At 57.3% G+C, this 24,827-nt stretch overlaps 4 protein-coding genes across 7 annotated transcripts in view; 3 read left to right on the top strand and 1 right to left on the bottom strand.

Annotated features, from left to right (window-relative positions):
• Positions 1 to 286: 286 nt before the first annotated feature.
• On the top strand, positions 287 to 8,772 carry AP1M2 (adaptor-related protein complex 1, mu 2 subunit). Of its 2 annotated transcripts, none has more exons than XM_012641320.1 (12): positions 287 to 406; positions 1,755 to 1,911; positions 2,134 to 2,201; positions 3,915 to 4,045; positions 4,162 to 4,309; positions 4,407 to 4,533; positions 5,033 to 5,175; positions 5,269 to 5,340; positions 5,842 to 6,000; positions 6,949 to 7,074; positions 7,567 to 7,642; positions 8,363 to 8,772. In XM_012641320.1, exons 1-12 carry the CDS (start codon positions 365 to 367, stop codon positions 8,383 to 8,385), a joined length of 1,272 nt encoding a protein of 423 aa, XP_012496774.1. In that variant the 5' UTR covers positions 287 to 364; the 3' UTR covers positions 8,386 to 8,772. The 2 variants fall into 2 exon arrangements, with proteins under 2 accessions (XP_012496774.1, XP_012496773.1); XM_012641319.1 differs by having other exon boundaries at positions 5,027 to 5,175.
• A 1,361-nt stretch (positions 8,773 to 10,133) lies between these two features.
• On the top strand, positions 10,134 to 12,577 carry CDKN2D (cyclin-dependent kinase inhibitor 2D (p19, inhibits CDK4)). Its single transcript, XM_012641345.1, has 2 exons — positions 10,134 to 10,586; positions 11,619 to 12,577. Exons 1-2 carry the CDS (start codon positions 10,446 to 10,448, stop codon positions 11,976 to 11,978), a joined length of 501 nt encoding a protein of 166 aa, XP_012496799.1. The 5' UTR covers positions 10,134 to 10,445; the 3' UTR covers positions 11,979 to 12,577.
• A 456-nt stretch (positions 12,578 to 13,033) lies between these two features.
• KRI1 (KRI1 homolog (S. cerevisiae)) lies at positions 13,034 to 21,307 on the top strand. The gene is made up of 18 exons (XM_012641301.1): positions 13,034 to 13,142; positions 13,261 to 13,334; positions 14,012 to 14,117; positions 14,618 to 14,726; positions 15,106 to 15,288; positions 15,511 to 15,607; positions 15,689 to 15,766; positions 16,035 to 16,174; positions 16,552 to 16,672; positions 16,777 to 16,872; positions 16,961 to 17,131; positions 17,700 to 17,775; positions 17,870 to 17,958; positions 18,054 to 18,180; positions 18,267 to 18,397; positions 19,536 to 19,600; positions 19,708 to 19,803; positions 20,797 to 21,307. The coding sequence occupies exons 1-18, from the start codon at positions 13,049 to 13,051 to the stop codon at positions 21,134 to 21,136; spliced, it is 2,193 nt and encodes a 730-aa protein (XP_012496755.1). The 5' UTR covers positions 13,034 to 13,048; the 3' UTR covers positions 21,137 to 21,307.
• A 75-nt stretch (positions 21,308 to 21,382) lies between these two features.
• Positions 21,383 to 24,827, bottom strand: part of ATG4D (autophagy related 4D, cysteine peptidase) — a 10,784-nt gene continuing 7,339 nt past the window's right edge. For 2 of the 3 annotated variants that reach the window (XM_012641316.1, XM_012641314.1), the window contains exons 6-10: positions 23,957 to 24,087; positions 22,924 to 23,002; positions 22,777 to 22,853; positions 22,579 to 22,698; positions 21,383 to 21,938 (exon numbers count right to left, since the gene is read on the bottom strand). In XM_012641316.1, coding sequence (XP_012496770.1) covers positions 21,756 to 21,938; positions 22,579 to 22,698; positions 22,777 to 22,853; positions 22,924 to 23,002; positions 23,957 to 24,087 — 590 coding nt within the window. In that variant the 3' untranslated portion in view covers positions 21,383 to 21,755. The remainder of the gene's footprint in view (positions 21,939 to 22,578; positions 22,699 to 22,776; positions 22,854 to 22,923; positions 23,003 to 23,956; positions 24,088 to 24,827) is intronic. The other variant, XM_012641313.1, reaches the window with a different exon arrangement.

The raw sequence follows: 24,827 nt of genomic DNA, 5'->3' as shown, positions 1-24,827 counted from the left end.
TGGATGGATGGACGGATGGATGGCTGAATGGCTGAATGGCTGAATGGATGAATGGGTGAATGAATGAATGGATGAGTGAATGAATGAATAGCTGATTGGGCTGGGGTCTCTGCCCATCAGCATTCCTGAGAAAGTGAGGCAGGCCGACTGTCCCATCCCAAGTCGCGCCCCTCCCAGCCCGCCCACTACCCCCGCAGCCCTCTTCGCGTCCGCCGACAGCGCTGCTCACCTGGAGTCCTCCCCTTTAAGACGCACACACCTGGCTGCTCACCTGGGCGCGGGCGCTTCCGCAGGAAGAAGGAAGCGGCGCCACCGTCGCCTCCTGGCGCTCCCTCCCCTCCTCCTAGGCCCGCCGGCCGTCACCATGTCCGCCTCGGCCGTCTTCATTCTCGACGTCAAGGGCAAGGTGAGGCTGGGCGTGAGGGGTTGGGGGACCGACAGGTGAGGCCGCGCTCCGGGGGATCCAGGGGCGGCCCCTCCGCCCAGGCCCGGGAAGCCCCAGAAAGGGGCGTGGGGACGCCCCTCTCGCGCCCCACCCCCACAATCCTTAGGAGTCCCCAGTGGAATCTCACCTCTTAGCTGTGTGCCGGGGGCAGGGGGCTTCACCTCTCTGAGCCTCAGTTTCCCCGTATGTAAAAGTGGGAATAACAGAGATCCGCACCCAATGAGCACGAATACAACCGGATGCGTGTGAACCACTTAGCATAATAGCCCTGCTGCAAGCATTAGGCGTTCAGTTAATTGAAAGTATTTCCATCACGGTAAGCATCCACAGTGTTAAAGTCTGGGGGAGGGAACCGGGCCAGGAGGCCCTACTTCCTCTCTGGGGCTGCCTCCCTGAAGCCCCCTTCATTCATCTTGTCCTTTAACAGCAATAATAACTGGTGATGGAAATAATATTTCTGCAAATAATGATAGTCAGAGCCAAGATGTTTGAGGACCTGCTGGGTGCAGTGGCTCGCACCTGTAATTCGGGCACTTGGGAAGCCCGAGGTGGGAGGATCACTTGAGGTCAGGATTTTTAGACCAGTCTGAGAGGGGGACCCCCATTTCTACTAAAGTTAGAAAAAATTAGCCAGGCAGGGTGGTGTGTGCCTGCAGTCCCAGCTACTCGGGAGGCTGAGACAGTAGGATCGCTTGAGCCCAGGAGTTTGAGGTTGCCGTGAGCTAGGCTGACGCCACGGCACTCGCCCCAGGCAAGAGAGCGAGACTCTGTCTCAAAAAAAAAAAAAAAAATATATACATATATATACATATATGTGCATGTGTGTATATATATTATTTTTCTTTTTTTTTTCTGTGTGTGTGCATGTGTAAATAATCCCAACAGCACCAGTTTGGTGCTTACGAAGCCTGGAGCAACAACAGGGATTTTGGAGCCAGGGTGCCTTGGTCGAATTCCTGGTTTCCCAGGAATGTGGGATGTGGTTTATAACCTCAACTTTCCTGTCTGTAAAATGGAGGTGATGACGACACCCGATAACCAGACCTCACAAGGTCGTGGTGAGAACTAACAAGGTAGAAAACATCTAGTCTTCAGCAGAACACAGCCAGGGGCTCAGCGAGGGTCTGCGCACATTAGCTGTTGTTATCACTCACCCATTTTACAGGGGAGGAAACTGAGGCACAGAGTGGCAGAGCCTTACCCAAGCCGCTCAGCTGGGAAGTGGGGTTCAGACCTGGGCACTCCGAAGCCCCAGGGTGGCAGGTTCCGGGACGCTGGCGGTGACCGGATCTTGTCCACCCACCCTCAGCCCTTGATCAGCCGCAACTACAAGGGCGACGTGGCCATGAGCGAGATCGAGCACTTCATGCCTCTGCTCGTGCAGCGGGAAGAGGAAGGCGCCCTGGCCCCCCTGCTGAGTCACGGCAAAGTCCACTTCCTGTGGATCAAACACAGCAACCTCTACTGTATCCACCAAGGCGGGGGCCCTGGAGGTCCAGAATGGTGGAAGCTCAGGCCCAGAGAGGGTGAGCTGAGCATAGAATTTGCACAGCACATCTGTGATGGCTCAGGCTGGGGAAGCAGGTAGAGATGGGGGTGGTGGCAGGGGGACAGGATGGAGGTTCAGGGTCTGTACTCTATGTATGTCCCCCCAAGTGGCACCTTTTCCTTAACGTCGCTGCCTCTAGTGGTGGCCACCACACTGAAGAACTCCAACGCCTCGCTGGTGTACTCCTTCCTCTACAAGACCGTGGAGGTAGGTGCTGGCCTTCCACTGGCCAGCTGCTCTGTGTGTCCACCTGTCTTGGCCACGTCTTTCAGGAGCCATCTCTCCTAGGAAAGCCTTTCCTGTCCTTTCCCCATCAAAGCCTCATCACTCTGTATCTCATTAGCTGCCTAGGACACCATCTCTCCCTATAGGGCGGGGACCAAAGAGGTCTCTGAGAGAGACATGGCTCCACTGAGCCAGAGAGCTAGTGATTCAATCCCAGCTCCCCTACTTCCTGGCTGTGTGACCTTGAGCAAGTCACTTTTCCTCTCTTTACCTTTAAACTGAGTTATAACAAGTGCTGCCTCGGGGTTGTTCTACAAATTAATCCAACCAATACCCGTATGGTGTGTGGAACAGTGCTCAGTATACAGTAAGTGCTCAGTAAAGGTTTACTATTAGCATATCACAAATACAATAATCACATAATACCAATGTATTGAGGACTTATTATATACCATTGTCGATGATTGAGAAGGTATTCAGTAAATGATTTTTTTTTTTTTTTTTGAGACAGAGTCTCACTGTGTTGCCCGGGCTAGAGTGCCGTGGTGTCAGCCCAGCTCACAGCAACCTCAAACTCCTGGGCTCAAGCGATCCTCCTGCCTCAGCCTCCCGAGTAGCTGGGACTACAGGCATGCGCCACCATGCCCGGCTAATTTTTTCTATATATTTTCAGTTGTCCGATTAATTTCTTTGTATTTTTTTAGTAGAGACAGGGGTCTCGCTCTTGCTCAGGCTGGTCTCGAACTCCTGAGCTCAAACAATCCGCCCGCCTCGGCCTCCCAGAGAGCTAGGATTACAGGCATGAGCCACTGCGCCCGGCCTTAGTAAATGATTTTTAACAATTGAGAAATATTTATGGATTCACTTTGTCTCCGCCAGGCAAGGGCAGGGACGTGGCTGTGGACACAGGACAGGCAAATCCCGGCCCTCTTGGCTCACTGTTGATGGAGGGAATGAGACAATGTACTGCAGAGTTAAAGGGCATTAAGGAGATTAAACAGCACGTTGTGATAACCAGGGACTTGTGTGCTGTTCTCACGGGAGGGGAGGGCTTCATCCAACAGGGGACATTGGAGCTGAGGCTTGAGTGACAAGGCACCCGCTGTGAGGTGAGCTGGGGGGAAAGTGTTGAATGAGTGACAGTTTCTCTGCTGGGGTTACGCCTACTCATTCCCAGAGGCTCTTAACCTGGGGTCCCCTGACTGCCGATGGCCAGAGGATAGAGTTCAGGACATCCGTGAACTTGGCTGTTTCCATATAATGGGGTTCCTTGGCCATGCTGTGTGTTGTATTTTATGCACTTACAGACTTCAGTCTGAGGTGGGTCTGTAAACATCACCAAATACACAGGGATCCGTGCTCCCCCCACACACAAAAGATTAAAAGCCACCCTTTTAATGCCCCCTTCCAGAAGTCTCCCCAGGCCTTTCTGTCTCTCTTGTGTTTGTTACTGCACCCAACATATTGGATTAGATTGGTCCCATTACCTACCCGTTTACCCCTTTAGACTGCTCCATAAGGGCAGGGATCCTGTCTGCTTTGTTCACGATGACTGTCCCAGCACAGGCATACAGTAGGTGCTCAATAATTGCTTGTTGGATGGGCTGGCTGAATGAGTGGAGACCCAGCCCATGGCCATAGCCACACCAACCACACCTACGTGAGTGTCTGTCTCCCCCTGTCACCCTCAACCAGGTATTCTGCGAATACTTCAAGGAGCTGGAGGAAGAGAGCATCCGAGACAACTTTGTCATCGTCTATGAGCTGCTGGATGAGCTCATGGACTTCGGCTTCCCCCAGACCACCGACAGCAAGATCCTGCAGGAGTGAGTGCACCCACCCGGCAGCCACAGGCTGGGCGGTGGGTGGAAAGAACTCAAGGAGGCCCAGGGAGGTGTCCCTCCTGGGTCCAGCCGCTTGTCCCCCGCTGCCCTCCTGCCAGGTACATCACGCAGCAGGGCAACAAGCTGGAGACAGGCAAGTCGCGGGTGCCACCCACGGTCACGAACGCTGTGTCTTGGCGCTCCGAGGGCATTAAGTACAAGAAGAACGAGGTCTTCATCGATGTCATAGAGTCTGTCAACCTGTTGGTGAGCCCCCACACCTGCACCCCAACCCCGCTGCGGCCTGGGAGCAGGAGAGGGGGCTTTGTGCATGTTGCCCTCCCGTGTACACCCACGCACACAGGTCAATGCCAATGGCAGCGTGCTGCTGAGCGAGATCGCGGGCACCATCAAGCTCAAGGTGTTTCTGTCCGGAATGCCCGAGCTGCGGCTGGGCCTCAATGACCGCGTGCTCTTCGAGCTCACTGGCCGTAAGCATTTGGGGGACCCCCCCCCCCCCCCCCGTCCCTCGAGCCCACGTGGGAGCCGGAGGCCCCGCCCCCACTGGGGACCCAGAGAATTGCTGCAGGTTTTGAAATAAGCCCTCGCGTGCCCCCTGCTGGTCAAGGCTAGTACTGCAGCTGCTGGTTCACTGCAAATGCTGGTTCATGATTGAGCGCTTGCTGTGTGCCAGGCGCAGATTTAGGCTCTGAGGACACAGCGGTGAAGAAAAACAAATCCCTGACCTTATGGAGCTGACATTCTAGTGAGAGAAGGAGACAGAATAACATTTAAAAGCCCGACAGGAAAAGCGAGGCTCCTTGGGCTCGGATCCCAGCTCTGCCCCTGCCAGCTGTTGTTCATCCTCTCTGGGCCTCAGTTTCCTCATCTGTAAAATAGGGGTTATGGTAGTGGTGAGCAGGGAAGGTGGGGATAGGGATCTTTTCCTGGCCCCCAGGGTCACTCTGCACTCTGGGCTCCGAGTTTCAGGCAGCAAGAACAAGTCGGTGGAGCTGGAGGATGTTAAATTCCACCAGTGCGTGCGGCTCTCACGCTTCGACAATGACCGCACCATCTCCTTTATCCCTCCCGACGGCGACTTCGAGCTCATGTCCTACCGCCTGAGCACGCAGGTGAGGCAGGGTCAAGCCCATGCAGATGGCATTTGGTGGGGGCTCTGGGTTGACCCCTGAACCTCTAAAAGCTCCTCCTTCCTCTGTCTGCAGGTCAAACCGCTGATCTGGATTGAGTCTGTCATTGAGAAGTTCTCGCACAGCCGGGTGGAAATCATGGTCAAGGTGGGCCTGGGGGGGACACTTATTAACAATGCGCGATTTTAGTCTGGCATGGTGGCACATGCCTGTAGTCCCAGCTACCGGGGAGGCTGAGGCAGAAGGATCACTTGAGCCCAGAAATTTGAGGCTGCAGTGAGCTATGATGATGCCACTGCACTCCAGCCTGGGTGACAGAGTGAGACCCTGTCTTAATAAATAAATAAATAAAGAAAGAAAGAAGTAATTGTTTACCCATCTGGATACCTAAAATATCAGAGTTCTGACACCTCAGAGAGGCTTTCCCTGGTCACTCTATTAGTTAATTTATTTTTGCTTGGTTATTTATTTACGAGGGTCTCACTCTGTTGGCCTGGCTAGAGTGCAGTGGCATCATCATAGCTCAGTGTAACCTCGAGTTCCTGGGCTCAAGCAATCCTCCCGCCTCGGCCTCCCCAAAGTGCTGGAATTACAGGTTTGAGCCAACATGAATGAATTCTTCATGTCCCTTGCTCTCTCCCTTGCCAGGCCAAGGGACAGTTTAAGAAGCAGTCAGTGGCAAACGGCGTGGAGATATCTGTGCCCGTCCCCAGTGATGCCGACTCCCCGCGCTTCAAGACCAGCGTGGGCAGCGCCAAGTATGTGCCCGAGAAGAACGTCGTTATTTGGAGTATTAAATCCTTCCCGGTGAGCACTGGAAACAGGGGGGCGAACTGGGAGTGGGGACTGGAGTGGTATGGGGGCTGCCCAAGCTGCATGAGGTCAAGGCAGAGAATAAGTCAGAGAGACACACACACACATCACATGTGCACGTGGTTATTCTTCAGGAGTGACAAAGGCGGGAGCCAGGCCAGTCTATGTCACAGATGGGCAAAGTGAGGCTCCATCATGGGAAGTGGGTTAAGTGCCTCCCCCCGTGGCTGGGTGGAGTGGCTCACGCCTGTAATCGCAGCACTCTGGGAGGCCAAGGCAGGAGGATCGCTTGAGGTCAGGAGTTCAAGACCAGCCTGACCAAGAGTGAGACCCCCGTCTCTACTAAAAAAAAAAAATAGAAAAATTAGCTGGGTGTCGTGGTGCCCACCTGTAGTTCCAGCTCTTCGGGAGGCTGAGGTAGGAGGATTGCTCAAGCCCGGGAGTTTGAGGTTGCTGTGAGCTAGGCTGACGCCACGGCACTCTAGCCCAGGTGACAGAGCGAGACTGTCTCAAAAAAAAAAAAAAAAAGTGCCTCCCCCTTCAAGGTCTTAAGGAAACCAACCCTAGGTTCAGATTCCTCACACTTGCCTTTCTGAGCCGCGTGGTCTTGGGAGGCTCAGTTTGCCCATCTGTGAAATAGGCATGATCATGTTATCTATGTCCTTGGGCCACTGGAAGATTTAGTTTGTCCCTGTCATCTGGTGGGGCTGGCGGTTGGGGGGGGGGTCATTGGGCCTGAGAAATAGGAGATGATAGACCCTGCCACCACCACTGATTGAGTTTTGCAGTCAGAAGCTTCTGCTGTAAGTCTAAGCCAAGAGCCTTTACTTTCTTGTCTGTGAAATGGGCTGAGAGCGGAGCTTGCTCTGAGGGCTGCTGTGAGGATGGTTTGGGGTGGGTAGGGGACCCTGTGGTGTGTCTGATGCCCCCATGTGCCCTCAGGGGGGCAAGGAGTACCTGATGCGCGCCCACTTTGGCCTCCCCAGCGTGGAGAAAGAGGAGGAGGAGGGCCGGCCCCCCATCGGGGTCAAGTTTGAGATCCCCTACTTCACCGTCTCCGGGATCCAGGTGAGGAAAGTGGGCAAAGTCCCCTCTCTTTGACCTCCTCGGGTTCCCCTCTCTCTTGTCCCTTTGCTCAAGTCACCTCCGTTCCCTGGCCTGTGTCACCACCACTCTGAGGTCTCCCTTCGATGTTGCCTCTTTCTGCTTGCAGCCTGGGTCGGTCCCTCTCCCTCTGGCTGTGCCGCCCCATCCCCCAGTAGCTCGTTCACTTTTCCTCCCTCTCCCACCTGCGAGTCATTCACCATCCCCTTGGTCTGTGCCACCTTGTCCTCCCAAAATGGTGTCACGTCTCCTGTCTTATGCTACCTCTTTCCCCACTGTCCTGGACCGCCTCCCCTCCCCCACTCATGCCACATCACCCCATTACTCCCAGCCTGTGCTGTCTTAGGCTCCTAAATCGTGCCGCCTATAATCCCTTGGCCTAAGCCACCTCTTTCTCCCTGGTCCTGGTTACCTCAGTCCCGCAAGCCTGGACCACCTCTTCTCATTCCCTCCCAGGTCCGGTACATGAAGATCATTGAGAAAAGCGGTTACCAGGCTCTGCCCTGGGTTCGCTACATCACCCAGAGTGGCGGTAAGGCAGCCAGCTCCCTCAGATGACAGGGTCAAGGAGATGGAAGGGGGTAGGGACTTGGGGCTCTGACCACATTATGGCTCAGAAAACTCAACAGGCCTGGCCCAGGTCCGTCCCTCCTTGTCATACCAACATGAGCCTTGGTTTGCACATCTTTAAAATGGGTGTACATGGTGGTGTGCAGTGGCTCACGCCTGTAATCCTAACACTTTGGGAGGCTGAAGTGGGAGGATCGCTTGAGATCAGGAGTTTCAGAGCAGCATAAGCAAGAGCGAGACCCAGTCTCTACAAAAAATAGAAAAATCAGCCGGGTGTGGTGGTGGACGCCTGTAGTCCCAGCTACTTGGGAGGCTGAGGCCGGAGGATCATTTGCGCCCAGCAGTGTGAGGCTGCAGTGAGCTATGATTGAGCCACTGCACTCCAGCCGGGGTGACAGAGCAAGACCCTATCTCTGAAAAAAATTCTTTTAAATTGAAAAACTTAAAAAAAATAAAATGAGGGCAGTCACCAACTCTAGGGTGGCTGTGAGGTTTGGACAAGGGTCTGAACACATAGCACTGCCATCCGCTGCCTGGAAACCAGCTTGTTGCTATGGTTTCAGTACCTGTGTGCTCCCAAGGTCGGTCATGAGCACTGTGGCAGGGGATGGATTTGGGGGGGCTGTCCCTCTCTCCCCACCCCCCACTTCTGAGATGCTGCCTGGTCATCGTTTCCCTGCAGATTATCAACTTCGTACCAGCTAGAAGAAGCAAGAAGAGGTGGGGGCTTGAATGTGGGGCCTCCTTCCACCAAGGCCCCGCTGCAGATTGCAGAGAGGGAGAGAAGGTGGGGTGTGTGTGTGTCTGTGTGAGAGCAGGTCCCTGACATAGCAGTTTGTCGCCCCCAGCACCTGCCCCCTTCTCCACTCTTCCTTTATCTGTAGCCTGGGAGGGATGGTCTCTCCGCCTCCCCCACCCCTGAATTTTATATGAAGAAATCCAAGAGGGGCTTGAAGGCCCCCTCATGAGTGCCTTCTTACAATGACCTGCCTTAAGGGGTGTCGGGGGTCCCTCCTCCTTCACAGCTGCTGAGCCCAGAGGGCCCTGCTGGCCCACTTCTCTGAGTTTTAGGATGTTATTAAAAAGATGAATTACCTGCCATGTATGTGCTTCTTGGCTGGGGACTGGGGCTGCCGGGGACATCCCTGCAGTGCTGGGATGGGAGTGGCCAATACACATCAATTCCTCAGCACCAGCCATCACTCACCTGGGCCAGGGCAGCCACCTCCACCCCGTCCCCTGTTCCCCCCTTAGCAGACACCGGGCTCCTGTTGACTTCTAAGTTAGATCACGGCTCAAAACGCTTCCGTGGTTCCTACCTTTGTGTTAAAGCCAAGTTCTCGTGCAGCCCTCAGGGCTGATCTGCACAATGACCTCCTCCTCCGCCCGTCCTCCCCTCTTCTCATCCTCCCCTCCTATACCACACCAGGCAGGCAGTCACCAGCTTCCACCTGGCTTGCTTTTCCCCAGATATCCACAAGGCTCCCTCCCTGCCCTTCAAGTCCCCAGTCAAATGTCACCTCTTCAGAGAGGCCCTGTCTGACCTCCCTATTTCAATGGCTTTCCTTTCCCAAGGGACTTTCACTTAGCCTGTTTTATCAGCTCCACAGAGTTTGCCACTCTGAAAAAATTTAATTATTGTCTTCCGCGCTAGACTGTAGGTGTCCTGCAGCAGGGGCCGCCCTCCAGTTGGGCACCTCCAGGAGGTGCTCAATCTTTGAAGGAAGGCCTCTGGAGCCACCTCTGGCCCACGTGGCAGCTGCAGGTCAACCTTCCTCCTCACCAGGGCTGGTTCAGTCGGAGCCAGGAAGGGTAATTCCTTCCTCATCCATCCTATTTCCCCCTTTTCTTTTCTTCATGGTGCTTAACACTACCTAAAATTATTTAGTGGCTTGAATGGGCGCTCCCAGGCGCCCAGAACGGTCCCCACGCACGGGGAGTGAATGAATAAGACGCAGCGCCCCGCGCATGGTAAGGGCTGGCGAATGCTAGCACGGTGGAACCCCGGCCTGGGTGGCGCCAGCCATGCCTCCCTACCCCCCGGGGGCGCCGAGGTCCCGGAGCAGACCGCGCTACCCTGCTCCTGACCTTTCTCCCTCGGGTCAGTTAAACCGGCCCTCTTTCCCGCCCGCCCGGCGCGTTTGAAAACCAAAAACCCCGCCATTGCTGGCAGTCCACCGGTCGCCGCGTACTGGCCAATCAGGAGCGGTACCGCCCACGCCTGAGCGCAAACCTCCCCAGCGACGCGCAGCCATTGGCTGCGGAGGCCGTGTGGGCGGGGCTCCGTAAGGTCGGTCGCCGGGCAAGGCGGCTCGGCTACGATGTAGCGAGTTTGTAAGAAAACAAATCGGCGGCGTTCGGGGCGGGGCCGCGGGCGCGCGGGCTCCGCCCCCTGGCGGCTGACTCGGAGGCCGCTGCGGCGCAGGCTCAGAGCAGACTCCGCCCGCCGAGGAGGAGGGAGGGTGAGTTGGAGGGAGACCCGGCCCCCAAGGGGCGGGCGCCGGGGTGGGCCCCGCTAGCGGCCGAGGGTTGGGCCCCGGCTCCCAGGAGCTCACCGGCCGCCGGCTGACAGGGGGAGGAGCCGGCTGGGAGGGCGGGGGTCGCGCCGGAGTCCCGGACTTGGCGAGCGGGGCCAGGAGTCTAGCGCAGGCCGGACGCGCTGCGGCCAAGCCCCGGGAGGGCCGCTAGGGGCCAGCGTCCGCTGTCTCCTCCGCACTGACCGGGCCGGGGTGGGGCGGGGGTCTTCGCAGGCCGCCAGTGTCGACATGCTGCTGGAGGAGGTCCGCGCCGGCGACCGGCTGAGCGGGGCTGCGGCCCGGGGCGACGTGCAGGAGGTGCGCCGCCTTCTGCACCGCGAGCTGGTGCACCCCGACGCCCTGAACCGCTTCGGCAAGACCGCGCTGCAGGTGAGGCCCGGCCGGCCCGGGGCAAGGAGGGGGCGGGGGAGCGGGGTGAGTGTCCAGACCCCAGACCCCCTTCCCTCTCGTCTCTTGGCTCCGGTGGTGACCCCCTGGGGGCCAGTCCTCCTTCTCTGGGCTGATGTTCCTCAGGGTCCCCTTTCGTAGGTGGGTGGTGGGTGAGGTGAGATTGGGGGGAGGGGAGAGCTTTCCATCTTCTCTGGACGATCCCTTGTTCTCCCCATGTGGGGGATTCATTTTCCCTGGGGAGCTTATTTCGTGGGTGGGATTTAGCTTCTTTGGATCCCGTTTCCATGGGGATGGCTCAGGTTTCTTGGGGCTTCTATGGGGAGATCCGATCTCTGGAAAGAAGGATTCATGTCTCCCTTGGGGCCCCCATTTTCTAGGGGGTTCTCTGAGACGTATCCAGTTACTTGCGGGGGGGTGGTTCTTCACTCCTAGGGTTGTGTGGATTCTTAGTATGTTGTGGGGGCCACAGCGGCACAATGCTGTCACATTCCATGAGTCCCATATCCCTGGGGGACATTTTACAGGGGAACCCCATGTCTTGAGCGTGGCTCAGGTACCCCGATGTTTCCCCCATTACATAGGAGGCTGCTATTCCATAAAGAGGGGGGTTTCAAATTCCCTGGGCATATCCTTGCCCTTGAGGGGACTGCCAAGTTCTTTGGAGGTAGTTCTCAGTCTGTGGGGGCCCATTTCCTGGAGGGGGTTTCGTATGAGGGTCTTAGGTCCCTGAAACGTTTTCATGGGGGCTATTCTCTGGGTTGGGGGGGGGTCCCATCTTATTCTCAAGGGACTGACCAGCTTCTTAGGGTCCCTATTCTCAGGAGAACTTGTTCCCAGGGATCTCAAACAGCTTACTGTGGACTTGTTTTCCCTGGGGCTTCTCAAGTTTCTAAGAGGACCCTTTCTCCAGCGGCCACTATGCCTGGAAGACCCCTCTCTCTTCTCTCTCCAGTGAGCCCCCTTTTATTATCCCCTCCCTTGGGGACCTCCTGACCCTCTGACCCCACACAGGTCATGATGTTTGGCAGCACCACCATCGCCGTGGAGCTGCTGAAGCAAGGTGCCAGCCCCAATGTCCAGGACATCTCTGGTACCAGTCCAGTCCATGACGCAGCCCGTACTGGATTCCTGGACACCCTGAAGGTCCTAGTGGAGCATGGCGCCGATGTCAACGCACCTGACGGCACTGGGGCACTCCCCATCCATCTGGCGGTGCAGGAGGGCCACACTGATGTGGTCGGCTTTCTGGCAGCTGAATCCGATCTCCAGCACAGGGACGCCAGGGGGCTCACACCCCTGGAGCTGGCACGGCAGAGGGGGGCTCAGGACCTCATGGACATCCTGCAGGGGCACATGGTGGCCCCACTGTGACCTGGGGCCACCCTTTCCAGCAAGAGAACCCTGCTGGGTTAAAAATCAGAAGAGGAGAGAAGAAACACTTTCTCTTCTCATTCTTCCTCCAGGCGGGGGAGGAGCACCAGTTTGTGGCTTTATTGGTGTTGATTTCTGGGGTGCGTGTGTTTGGGGGACGTTTCTCGTTTGTTTTTCTCACCCCTTTTGGTGTGTTGGACAGAGAAGGGCTCCTGCAGGCAACAGCTACCTAAACGGTTCAGTTTCCTCTGCGCCCCAGCCTGCTGGGGCCACAAACAAGACCCATGGGCAGAGCTTTTAAAGCCTTAGCCCCATATTAAGGTCATTGTCTCCAGGGCTCCTGGAACCTAGCGACCTGGGGCTGTGCTCAGAGTGACCTGAAGTGTGCCCACTGCTTCGGGCATGGGGGTGGGGGGAATGGTTCCAAATCCATAAGAGGGTAGCATGAGTTCATTCATATTTTGTTGGAAGCTTTTTTTCCAGTCTCTTGTACAGCGTTTTAAAAGAAATAGATTCTATTTATTATGCTTTATGGAAAAGTTGTTGCGTGTGATAATTTAATGTTTTTTACCCATTAAATTAAGACTTGTGCCTGATCACACCGCGGGTGGCTGCCGATTTTTGAGTCTGGGATGGGAAGTCGCTCCTCCAGGATGGATGTTGGTGGGAATGAGCACGGGGGGTCGCGGATCGTGGACGCTGTGGGGGAGGGGAGAGAGTGGCTATTCCCAGGGCGCCAGGGTGAGTGAGCTGGGTGGGGCAGCGGTTTGCTCCGTCGGAACGGAAGGGAGGCAGGAAACCGCGAGTGGAGAAAGGGCCCCCAGATGTCAGCTGGGTGCCCGGAGCTCCGGGGGTGGGGCGGGTGGGCGGTGGCCGCGGCCTTCCCCGCAGGGGCGTGACGCGTGGGCGGGGACACTGCTTTCGCAAAGTGAAAGGGATCCCGGAAAAGTCAGAGGCGGGGCTATCGTCGGCCCTGCCCCCTTTAAAACTCGCGGTGGGCTGGACCGGGCTCAGCCCCTCCCATTCAAGGGCCTGCTCCACGCGCCTGCGCAGTGGGCCGCAGAGCCGCCATGCCGGAGCCGCGCGCTGCGTCGCCGCTGCGGGTGAACTCGGCGTTCGCCGCGCGGTACGGCCGCTACCGGGAGCGCGAGGAGCTGCAGCGGCGTGAGTGCGGGGCGCATGCGCGGGGGCGCCGGCACGCACAGGGCCGTCAGGAAGTGGGGGTTGCTCTGGTCCCCCAGGCTGATCTGCTGTGGGGGGGCGTCCCGTCTGTGCCCTGCAGTGAAGGATCGCTACGGAGACCGGGACAGCGGCGACGACTCCAGCTCCGAGTCTGACTCAAGCGACGAGCGCGTGGTGCGCTTCCCTGTCCCCTTCCCGGACGTGCCTAGGCGTCCAAGTCCCCCACTGCACCCCGACCCCGATGTACAGGGGGCAGCTAACTCCCACCCCCGGGGCGCCCCACGGGAGCGTCCAACCTCCGCTCCCCCAATCCCTTGAGTGGCTGACAGCGCCCTCCAGATCCCCAGGGATGGCCCCAAACCCCTATGTTCCCTCCCCTGCCACGGATCCACCTGCCCATCCTGATGTGTGGGGCGACCCCTCAGCCCCCCAGGAGCCCCCAATCCTCCCTTCCTCATCCCCGAGAATCTAACCACTTTTCCGGGTACTCCTCCTTGCGCCACGTGGGGCACAATTTCTTTCCACATCTGCCCTGATGTTCTGCCCTGCCCCCCTGTCTTCCATGTGCCCTCCCCACCCACCTGCCCCTTGACAGTCCCTTGTCTTTCCCGGGAAGTGCCCTTTCCTTGCCCCCTTCTTTCCTCTGCCCACATCCTGTACCGACCTGTGGCCAGCCCCTGCCCATCCCCAAGAGGACAGCTCCTCCTCCTGCGGTCTGACCACCTGCCTTTCTGCACAGTGATTGCTAATCGCTACACCCTCTCAGCCCACCTGTCCCAGTCCCCAGCACCCACCAGGGCTCTTACTGCCTCCCCCTCCGAAATCACTCCCCACCCCTTTTCCTGCCCTAGGAATTTGACCCCCAGCAGGAACGAGACTTTTACAGGACACTCTCCTTGTTGAAGAAGAAGGACCCCCGCATTTATCAGAAAGATGCCACCTTCTATCAGAGAACAGGTCTGGGGCTGTCCCTCCCTGAGCCTCGCCTCCCTCAGTGCCTCAGTGAGTTGTCGTGACTATTGAATGAACGACGACACAAGTGCTTAGCAGAGCGCCTTAGGTTATTACTTGGCAGTGGGGTTAATAAGGACCGTGTGGTTGGGTGCCGTAGTCCCACCTACTCAGGAGGCTGAGACAGGAGACTTGGGCCCAGGAGTTGGAGGCTGCAGTGAGCTGTGATTGGGCTACTGTGCTCCAGCCTGGGTGACAGAGGGAGACCCTGTCTCAAAAAAGAAAAAAAAGGACCGTGTGCTTGGCACCGTTCAGAGCGGAAATTGCTCGCTGAACGATCCCAAAGCCACCAGGTGGTGGCAAGTGTGATACCTGTTAGACGGCTGGGAATTGGCAGATTGGGGGTTTGAAACCTCTGTCTGACCTAGGCCCTGCTCTGTGAGATTCTCTGCCAAGGCGGGGAGGAGGAGGTGGGTGATGGCAGGCGTCTTCTTGCCGGCTTACAGCATCCTCTTCGGAGAGCGAGGAGGAGCCAGCGGCCTCAGAGAAACAGAAGAAAGCGCGGCCCATGTACTTGAAGGACTACGAGAGGAAGGTTATCCTGGAGAAGGAAGGGTATGGAGAAAGCCCGTGCCCCCACCCTCTGGCCCCCAGCCTTCCCAGGACAAGGGTCTTAGGGGGCAGAGGCAGGAAAAGGCCAGTGACTCCACAGAATCCAGGGACCCCTTATTTATTTATTTATTTTGTACCCCTGCACCCACCCAGGCTGGCAAGCAGTGGCACGATCATAGCTCACTGTAACCTCAAACTCCCGGCCTCAAGTGATCCTCCTGCCTCAGCCTCCCAAAGTGCTGGGATTACAGGATGAGCCACCATGCCCAGCTGAGGGAACCCTTCAAAGCAGGGGTCTCGGTGACCCCACAATGCCCCAACCCCATGGGGCTAGGCGAGACAGGGACAGTATGTTCTAAGGACTCCTTCCTTCCCTGCACAGCAAATATGTTGACGAGGAGAACTCCGATGTGGAGACTTCCAATCAGAGACTCCAGGTGGGTGGGGTGGAGGCTGGGTGGGGGGCTGAGGGGCCCCGGGCTGGCCTGAGGCCCACGTCACTCTCTCCTCTGCAGCGAACCTCGTCTCAGAGTTACGTGGAGGAACAGAAACAGCTCAAGGAAGGGTAAGGCTAGGCCGCAGTGAGTGGCCCAATGGACACTGAGCTCTATCATTTGCTATCTCCATGCCTCAGTTTCCTCATCTGTTAAATGGGGCTAATAACGGTCCTAGCATTGCTCTGAGCTTGTTGGGAGGAGCACTGAGAGCTTAGTAAACAGGGTTGATGTGGGGGCAGCGGGTGGTGGCCAGCCTGCCTGTCCTGAGTCTCCTTTCCTGGTGTGGGCAGCTTCCGGGCGTTCGTGGAGGACAGCGAGGATGAGGACAGTGCTGGGGAGGGTGGCTCCGGGCTGCTGCAGAAACGTGCTAAAACCAGGGAGGAGAAGGTGGGTCCTGGGGCCTGGCCGGACTGGTGGGGTGGGGGGTGGCGGGCAGCTGGGGGTCCCACAGCGCTGGCTGTCCCCCAGGCGCAGGAGGAAGCTGACTACATGGAGTGGCTGAAGGGCCACAAAGAGCTTCAGAGCCCTGAGTCCTTGGAGGAACTGGTGAGTTCTCCCATGTCATTGCTCACAGATTAAACTACCTCTTCCGCCTCTATCTGGACTTTTTCCAGAAAGCGACCCTTGTGGGGGAGCCAAGAGCGCACGCTCTGAAGATGAGGTGTGCCCGTCCCCGTGCCTCAGTTTCTACGTCTCTAAAATGGGGATAACATCCACTCCAGAGGCTGGCTGTGTCCACTTGGTGCCCATGCTCGCCCTCCTTCCCCATCCCCCAGCGCGTGACCTGGGTCCTGTCACCCCCTCAACCCCCTAGACCCATCTCAAGGAGTACTGGAATGACCCAGAGCTGGAGGAGGGGGAGCGATTCCTGCGTGATTATATCCTCAACAAACGCTATGAGGAGGAGGGAGATGAGGACGAGGAGGAGGAGGAGGAGGAGGAGGAGGAGAAAGGGTGAGCCACCATGTCCCCCAAGGGCCTGGATCTCCTGCCCCCTTCCTATGACACTCTCAGCCAGCGCTGGCCCAGAGGCAAAAGGCCACGTGTGTTTATGTTTTTCGCACAGACGGTAGCAGAGTTAGTCTCCTGTGACGTAGAGCCACAGATTGTGAGCTCTGGAGCCAGATGGCACCAGTTGAAATCCTGGTCCTGCTGTTAGACTTCATGCCTCAGTTTCCCTGTCTGTAAAATGGGGAGAATGGTAGCACACACTTGCCATAGTGTTCTTTGGAAGATGAAATGAGTTCGCACGTGTGGTGTGCAGGCTTGCAGGAGTGGGGCGCCCGACCTAGCTGGCCTGGCCCCCAGCCTCGCCCCATCTTGTTCCCCAGGGTCACCCCAGTGCAGCTGGCTGTGGAAGACTCCTCAGACGAGGGGGAGCTGTTTCTGAAGAAGCAGGAGGACTTCGAGCACAAGTACAACTTCCGCTTCGAGGAGCCCGACTCGGCCTCGGTGGGTGGCCGGGTTGGGGGGGACCTGGCCCCCACTGGTCCAGGCTGGCGTGGGGGGCCCCATCTCATCTCAGCTGCCCTCCCGGGCTTCTCTGCTGCCCCCAGGTCAAGACCTACCCGCGTAGCATCGCGTCCTCCGTGCGCCGCAAGGACGAGCGCAGGAAGGAGAAGAGGGAGGAGACGCGGGAGCGGAAGAAGAGGGTGAGTATGGGGGCGGCCGGCAAGGGAGGACCCCCCCAGCCCACCAGGAAAGCCCACACCTGCCCTCCGCGCCGCCCTGGCCCCGCAGGAGAAAGCAAAGAAGCGGGAGGAGCTGAAGCAGCTGAAGAACTTGAAGGGGAGGGAGATCTTGGCCAAGCTGGAGAAGCTGCGCAAGGTCACGGGCAACGACACGCTGGGCTTCGAGGAGGGGGACCTCGAGGATGACTTTGACCCTGCCCGGCACGACCAGCTCATGCAGGTGCGTCCCCTCGCCCTGGCTCCGCCATGACGCCGAGTCCTCAGAAACGGGGCTCTGGAATCAGGGGCCATTTCCAGACTGTGTGGCCTCAGAGAAGTGGCTTGACCTCTCTGAGCCCCTTTCTCTTTCTGTGCAGCAGATCCACTTATAGCATCTGCCTTAGGACTCTCCTAAGGAAAGATTGGGAGGTAGCCAATTTCCGTGTGAAAGTTTAGTTGGGGCCAAGCATGGTGGGTTCACGCCTGTAATCCCAGTGCTTTGGGAGGCCGAGGTGGGAGGATTGCTTGAGGCCAGGACTTCAAGACCAGCCTGGGCAACATAGCAAGACCTTGTCTCTACAAAAAATTTAAAAATTAGCCAGGCATGGTGGTGCTGCCTGTACTCCCAGACACTTGGGAGGCTGAGGCAGGAGGATCGCTTGAGCCCGGCAGTTCAAGGCTGCAGTGAGCTATGATCTGGCCACTGCACTCCAGCCTGGGCGGCAGAGCGAAACCCTGTCCCTATGGAAAAAAAAGGGGGGAGAGGTTTGTTGGCATCATGGGGCCTGAGCTCCCAACTGTGACTGCAGAAATGCTTCGGGGACGAGTACTACGGCACCGCAGAGGAGGAGAAGCCACGATTTGAGGAAGAGGAAGGGCTTGAAGGTGAGGGCGGACAGGCACTGGGCTGTGCGTGGGGGCTGGGCCTGTAGCCCAAGGTCCCGCCCTGACCCGGCCTGTCTGTCCTCTCTGGAACCAGATGACTGGAACTGGGACAGCTGGGACGGGACAGACCAGGATGGAGCCTGGAGCCAGCAGGAGCCGCACTGCGAGGACCCCGACTTCAATGTAGGGACCACGGGTTGGGGGATTCCAGGGGACCTCAGAGGGTCCCGGGGACGCTGGCTGAAGGCTGGCTGGATCTGACCTGCGTGTCCTGGCAGATGGACGCTGACTACGACCCCAGCCAGCAGCGGAAGAAAAAGCGCGAGGCCCCCTCCACGGGCAAGAAGAAGCGCAAGTCGCCCTTCGCCGCGGCCGTGGGGCAGGAAAAGCCCGTGTTTGACCCTGGTGAGGCCCAGGTGGGCGGGCTGTGGGTGACCCAGGGTCTCCACGGTGCCTGGCACTCCCTAGCAGCCTGGCTCCGTCCTGTGCAGGGGACAAGACGTTCCAGGAGTACCTGGATGAGTATTACCGGCTGGACTACGAGGACATCATTGACGACCTGCCCTGTCGCTTCAAGTACCGCACCGTGGTGCCCTGCGACTTCGGGCTCAGCACCGAGGAGGTGGGGCCCTGGGGGGCCGGGGACACTGGGCGGCACCCTATATGCAAGAGGAGGCAGAGAGCTGTCCCCGGGCCCTGGTCTATGTTACACAGAAATGCCACAAAACAGCAGCCTGTTTCCTAATGACAGTACAGTGTTATTACCTGCCTCAAAGGGCTTCTGTGAGGCAGGGGGCTTAGAACAGTGCCCTGTGTATACCCCTTGTAGTTCCATCACGGTAGATCAGCACCAGGGTGGCCGTTAAGACTTGGTGGGCAGGCGGGGTGCAGTGGCTCATGTCTATAATCCCAGCACTTTGGGAGGCTGAGGTGGGAGAATCGCTTGAGGCCAGGAGGAGTTCGAGACCAGCCTGGGCAACAGAGCGAGACTCTGTCTCTACAAAAAACAAAAACAATTAGCTGGATGTGGTGGCTCATGCCTGTAGTCCCAGCTACTTGGGAGGCTGAGGCAGGAGGATGGCTTGAGCCCGGGAGTCTGAGGCTGCCGTGAGCTGTGGTCGGGCCACTGTACTCCAGCCTGGGTGACAGAGCAAGACTCTGTCCCACCTCATGGCCATGGAGCAGAAATGAAATCAAACGTGTGTGGCTCTTTGAATGGTGCCTGGCAGGTCACGAGCACCCACTGTCCCTCAGTGATGACGGCAGAGGGTGCTTCACTATTCTAACGGTCAGTAAAATAGCTGATGTTTATTGAGCTAGTACCATCCACATTCAGTCACTTAGTCCTCCTGACAACCTTCCAGTAGGTTCTGTGGGGCTGCCCATGGCATAAGAGATCGGGAATGTGAGCCTTAGCTGGGATTAATAAGTCCGGTGGCTGGCGGAGACCCTGCTGTGTCCGGAGGCTTTGGGGGACGGCAGGGTACAGGTGGGGACTCGAGGGCCTTGGGGCTCCGACTGGAATCTGCCGTCAGCCGACTTCCTGGCCGTGTGACCTAGGACAAGCATCCCTTCTCTGAGCCTCAGTTTCCTGACCTGCGACCCCTGCAGAAAACACTGGGGGGCCTTTGCAGAGGCCCTTCTCTCTGGCCATCGTGACATCCCTGCTGGGTGGTCCGGGCGTCATCCTGTTCTGGGCGATGAGGTGACTGAGGCTCAGTGTCAGGGCTGCCCGGGAATCACCCTCCATTCCCACGCAGATCCTGGCTGCCGACGACAAGGAACTGAACCGGTGGTGCTCCCTGAAGAAGACCTGCATGTACAGGTGACGGGCGGGGCTGGCTGCCCCGGGGTGGGGGTGGGGGGGCCGCCGGGCAAGCGCGGGCACCTCCCAGAGCACCCAGTGAGGGGAGTGTCTGCGGGCGCCTGCAGGTCGGAGCAGGAAGAGCTGCAGGACAAGAGGGCGTACAGCCAGAAGGCCCAGAACTCCTGGAAAAAGCGGCAGATCTTCAAGTCCCTGTGCCCAGAGTGAGCATCGCTGGTGGGGGTTGGGGGACGGGAGCCCGCCAGGCCGGGGTTCAGTCTTGCTCTGGCAGCCCCTTGTTATGTGACTTTGTTATGTGACCTCGAGGGAGCCTGGGTCTCTCTGAGACGTGGGTTCAAATACTGGCTGGGCCATAGCTGTGTGACCTTGGGCAAGTCCCTGCCCCTCTCTGGGCCTATTGCTCACCTATAAGATGGAGAGAGAGGTGGTTGTTGCTCACTAGGCTGCGGAGGATGAGTTAGTTCCGGTAGAGATAAGGGGTAGTAAATACCCTCTAGGCCTCTGCTGTTACTGCCATTGTTGTTTCCCAGGCTATAAGGCAAGGGTGACAGAAGCTTACAGAGCTGATTTAAAGCTAAATTGAGTTAATTTACAGGAGTAGCTGAGTGTAGACTCAGGCACAAATACCAGAATTATCAGCACCACAATCCAGCCTTCGGATTCAGTAGAAAAGTCCTGGCTTTGGGCTGGGTGCGGTGGCTCACGCCTGTAATTCCAGGGCTTTGGGAGGCTGAAGCGGGAGGATCGCTTGAGCCCAGGAGTTTGAGACCAGGCTGGGCAACATAGTGAGACCCCATCTCTACAAAAAACAGAAAAATTAGCGGGGCGTGGTGGCACATGCCTGTAGTCCCAGCTACTCATGCTGAGGCAGGAGGATCGCTTAAGCTCAGGAATTCGAGGTTATCGTGAGCTAAGATCGTGCCACTGCACTCCAGCCTAGGCAACAGAGTGAGATCCCAAGACCCATCTCAAGAAAAACCCCCAAAACAAACAAAATTAGCAAAAACAAACAAAAAACCAAAACAAATACCCTGGCTTTGGCATCAGACCTGGGTTTGAATCCAAGGCAGGTGTGTGAATCGCTGCTGCCGCCTGGCTGTGTCCCTCCTTTCCTCATCTGTGAAACGGGACACTTGTGCCCAGGAACTAGCCTAATCATAACCAGCCCGGGCTGAGCCCTGACTTTTTTCCTCTAGGACAGAGACGCCCACAGAGGCCACAGGGAAGCCACAGAGAGACAAGGGTGTCCCTCAGGAGCAGCTGGCGGTGCCTGATGCGGCCTGCAGGAAGCGGCCCCGGCCTGAGAGCCCCCCAGCACAGGAAGAGGAGGCCCCTGTGTCACCCACCCAGAAGCCAGCCCCCCAGAGGCGGAAGAGGGGCAAGAAGGCACGGCTGCTGGGCCCCACGGTGACACTCAGTGGGCGCGAGTTCAGCCGCCAGAGACTGCAGGCCTTTGGGCTCAACCCCAGACGGCTGCACTTCCGCCAGCTGGGCCGGCAGCAGAGGAAGCAGCAGAGGCCCAAGGGTGGCTCCTGAGCGCCAAGGAGCAGGCAGGGCCCCCGCTCCTCCTTGCAGATCAAGCCCCGGCACGGATCCCCTTTCTAGTGACGAAGACTATCTGCCACCAGAACCTCACGTCTACCTTGGGCAAGGCGATCAGCCCATCCTACAGATGTGGAAACTGAGGCCTACTTCACAAACTTACCCAAGCGACTCGGAAACCTCACCTTGAGACACCTCCTGGACCCCACGTCCCCTCAGAATGCTAAGCCCAGCCACAGCCACGTTCAAGTCAAACAGCTTTATTAGCCCCCCGGTGGCCACAGCTCCCCTAGGACAGGGGCTTCGGGACCAGCCAGGGGCCTGAGCGGTCCAGTGCAAACTACAGTACTTGAGTCAGGCCCTGAGTGGGTGCCTGGGGGTCTGCCCTCCCTCTCTGCCTTGCCAGGAGGGCCTGGCTGGTGGGAGGCAGGGGCACGGGCGCTGTCCCTGGCTGAATGGCCCCAGCCTGGTGGTCTCCTAGACTGGTTGCAGCTGGGCTTGTTGGGGGCTGAGAAGAGGAAATCCCATCACTGCCAGAGTTCAAGTGCCCACACCCACCGTGACATAAATAAAAAAATAAATAGTGATGCATCTTTCCCCCCATCCCCTCCTTTTATAAAAACACAAAGTCTTCGGAGCTTGGGCGTTTGGCCTTGAGGAGCCGCCCTGAGCGAGGGAGCCGCAGCGTTGGCTGGGAGAGCTGGGAGCAGAGGTCATCCAGGCTGTGGTCCTGAGCATGGCCTTCGGCCAGGGTGAACATGGGATACCGCTCTGTGGCCGAGGAGGAGCTGAGGACCTGGTGGGAGGAGGCCCAAACACAGGGAGCATGCCATGTTAATCGTCCTACTAGGTATACTGAGCACCTACCTCTCCAGGGTGGGCCAGCCAATCAGCACCTTCCATCCCCTAGCCACTGTGATTGGCTCAGTGGTAAGCATGTGACCCAAGCCGACCAATGAATGACAGCCTTGGGATTTTTGCTGGAGTTACTGTAAAAGTGGAGTCCCCTTTCCAATGAACTGGAAGGGGGGGTGCCCAGAGGTGCTGGAGGCCATCTCTTGCCACCGCCAGGATAAAGCCCTGATTAGAGAGCAGAGCCAAGAGACAGATGGGTCCTACCACTTGAGCCCCTGGATGCAGCTGTCCCCAAGGTAACAATGCCCCCAAGTTTTTGGTTACATGCCCCTTTTTTGGTGCAATCAGTTAGAACTGGGCTTTTGTAGCTTGTGTGCAGGATAACCTTGACTGAATAGTCAGCCTTGGCATTCCCTCATGTTCTCAGAAGTGGCTATTATTCATGTCATTTCCCAGACCATGACACTCGGCCTGGAAGCAGCGCCCCCACGTCTGCTGGACTCGAGGTCTGTGTTCCTCTTTCACCCCCTTCCCTGCCCTTGTCCCGCCACCCACCCTTCTCCTCCGTTCCTCTTGCTCACCCTGGTCAGCTCTGAGCAGAGCGTCTCAAACTCCTTCTGGCCTCCAGCATAGAAGCCCACGGTACAGCTCGGGTCCATCTTGGTGAAGGCCATCTTGCGGGGCGAGGTGCAGTGGAAGGACTGGGCAGACACATGAGGGTGGCTCAGAGGCCCTGGCTCCCTCCCCAGGCCCCCATCCACCCTGGGATCCCAGCTCACCTCCAGGGGGAAGTCAGCCTGGTTGATGTCCACAGTGGGCTGGCAGTAGTGGGGGTCCAGGTAGAGCAGGAAGTCATCTGCAGGGGGGCAGGTGTGAGTGGGGGCAGGGAAGGAAGAGGAGGTGGGGAGGGATGGGGCGGGGCCTACCTTGGTAGCCAATGAAGTACAGTGAGTGCCGCGGTTTCCCACCCATGATGCCCAGGCACAGCTCTGAACGCAGGAGCTCCTGCAAGGAAAGAGCGGGTGGGAGCCGAGGCAGGTGCTCTCAGGCAACTCAGCAAACGCCAGCTATGCGGGAACCCACGCCCCGGGGGCAGCAGTGATCAAGATGACAAAACCCCTGCCCTCATGGAGCTGACATTCTAGAGTGGGTAAGAGCAAGGAACGAGATGAGTAAGTGGGTTGTCTATCTCGTGTGTCAGAAGGAGATGATATTATGGAAAAGAATAAAGGAAGGGGGCTCTGCAATTTTAAATGGGCAAATCAGGAGAGGCCCCTGTTGAGAGGTGATCTGAAGAATTTCTTTGGATTAATGTCAGTTAAAAAAAAAAAGACCTAAAAGAGCCACATGCATTTCTGGTAAAAGAGTGCTCCAAGCAGCGGGAATGGCAAGTGCAAAGGCCCTGAGGCAGGTGTGTTCTCAATGCAGCGAGGAGGCCCAGTTGGCTGAAGCAGAGAGAGTGAGGAGGAGACGAGGTCTAAGAGGTGGGCAGGGACAAAAATGGTGCACGGCCTTGTGGGCCATGGGAGAACTTTGGCTTTTATTCTGAGTGCAGATACATCCGGGTCTTTCCAGCCTCAGCACTTCTCTGGCTCCTCATTTGCATCCTGGTGCGAGTGGGGCTTTCCTAAGCTCTGCTGTCGCCCCCATCTGCCCTTCATTGTGCTAGTTTTTTCCCTTTCCAGTCCAAGCTGTAACGCCAGCTTGGTTACAGACGCACGGCCTAGCAGTCTCCCATCAGAACGTCTGCTTCTACTGGGCACATTCAGAATCTCTGCCTGCTCTGTTCACCTCTGACTCCCCAGCAGCTAGGACAGGGAGTGGCGCATACTAGGTGCTCCCTAACTATTGGCTAAAATGATGACAGGAGGAAGGAAGCACAAACAGCAGCCCTAAGCCAAGCTAAAAAAGCCTGGAGGGCTCCCAGGTGGAGACACCCTGGAATGTGGCTGAACCTACCTTCACGCAGGGCACGTACACGGGGTTGAGAGTCTCGCCACCCAGCCGCACGGGCACCAGGATGACCACAGACTTCCACTCAGCTGTGGGGTCTGGCCTGGCCACCAGGCGTGCCACATCTGCCTTGTACACTGGAGAGACAAGATGGCGGCAGGTCACCTTCTTGCCTACCCTGCAAACCCCAGAGTGTGGCCCTCTAACCCCAGAGGCCCAACCTCGCCCTCGCAACCTCTTGTTAGGCAACACTGTCATTGTGAGCAAAGAAGGTCTTTCTGGTATGCCTCAAATTCCTCCAGATGATCCGGGGACCCCCAGGCAGGTGCAGACATCCCCATTTTACAGAGAGAACAACTGAGGTGAGGCCCTCAGATTTAGACCAAGAGCCATGAAGCCAGGAAGAGATGGAGACGCTACTCCAGGGCTCTTCCCACTCCCCGGCCACACTGGTCCTCCGTGACTCAGAGCCTTGCTTTGCCAACGTGGAAATGTGAGCACTGAGCACCGTGCCCTTAAACTGAGCCCGTTTCCAGCTCCCAGAACCGTGGAGACACAGTTCTCTGAATATTGAACCTTGTCCCCAGACACCTATAATTTTGGATAAAAATTTACTGGTTTTATAGATTTCCTGCTATTAACCCATGGAGACTCCCATTAATTAAGACCTTTTCTAAACTGACTTGGAGGGTAGTTAGGAATAATAATAATAATAGCTTGTATTCAGTGAACACTTACGATGTGGCAAGCACTGCTGTAAGGGTTTTACTTGTATTATTTTTTATTTTTTTTTTGAGACAGAGTCTCACTTTGTTGCCCGGGCTAGAGTGCCGTGGCATCAGCCTAGCTCACAGCAACCTCCAACTCCTGGGCTCAA

The sequence above is a fragment of the Propithecus coquereli genome, unplaced genomic scaffold, assembly GCF_000956105.1.
Source record: "Propithecus coquereli isolate 6110/MARCELLA unplaced genomic scaffold, Pcoq_1.0 Scaffold164, whole genome shotgun sequence".
Taxonomy (NCBI): Eukaryota; Metazoa; Chordata; class Mammalia; order Primates; family Indriidae; genus Propithecus; species Propithecus coquereli.
The sequence above is the reverse complement of the archived record's forward strand: the minus strand, read 5'-3'. Positions and strand labels throughout refer to the sequence as shown.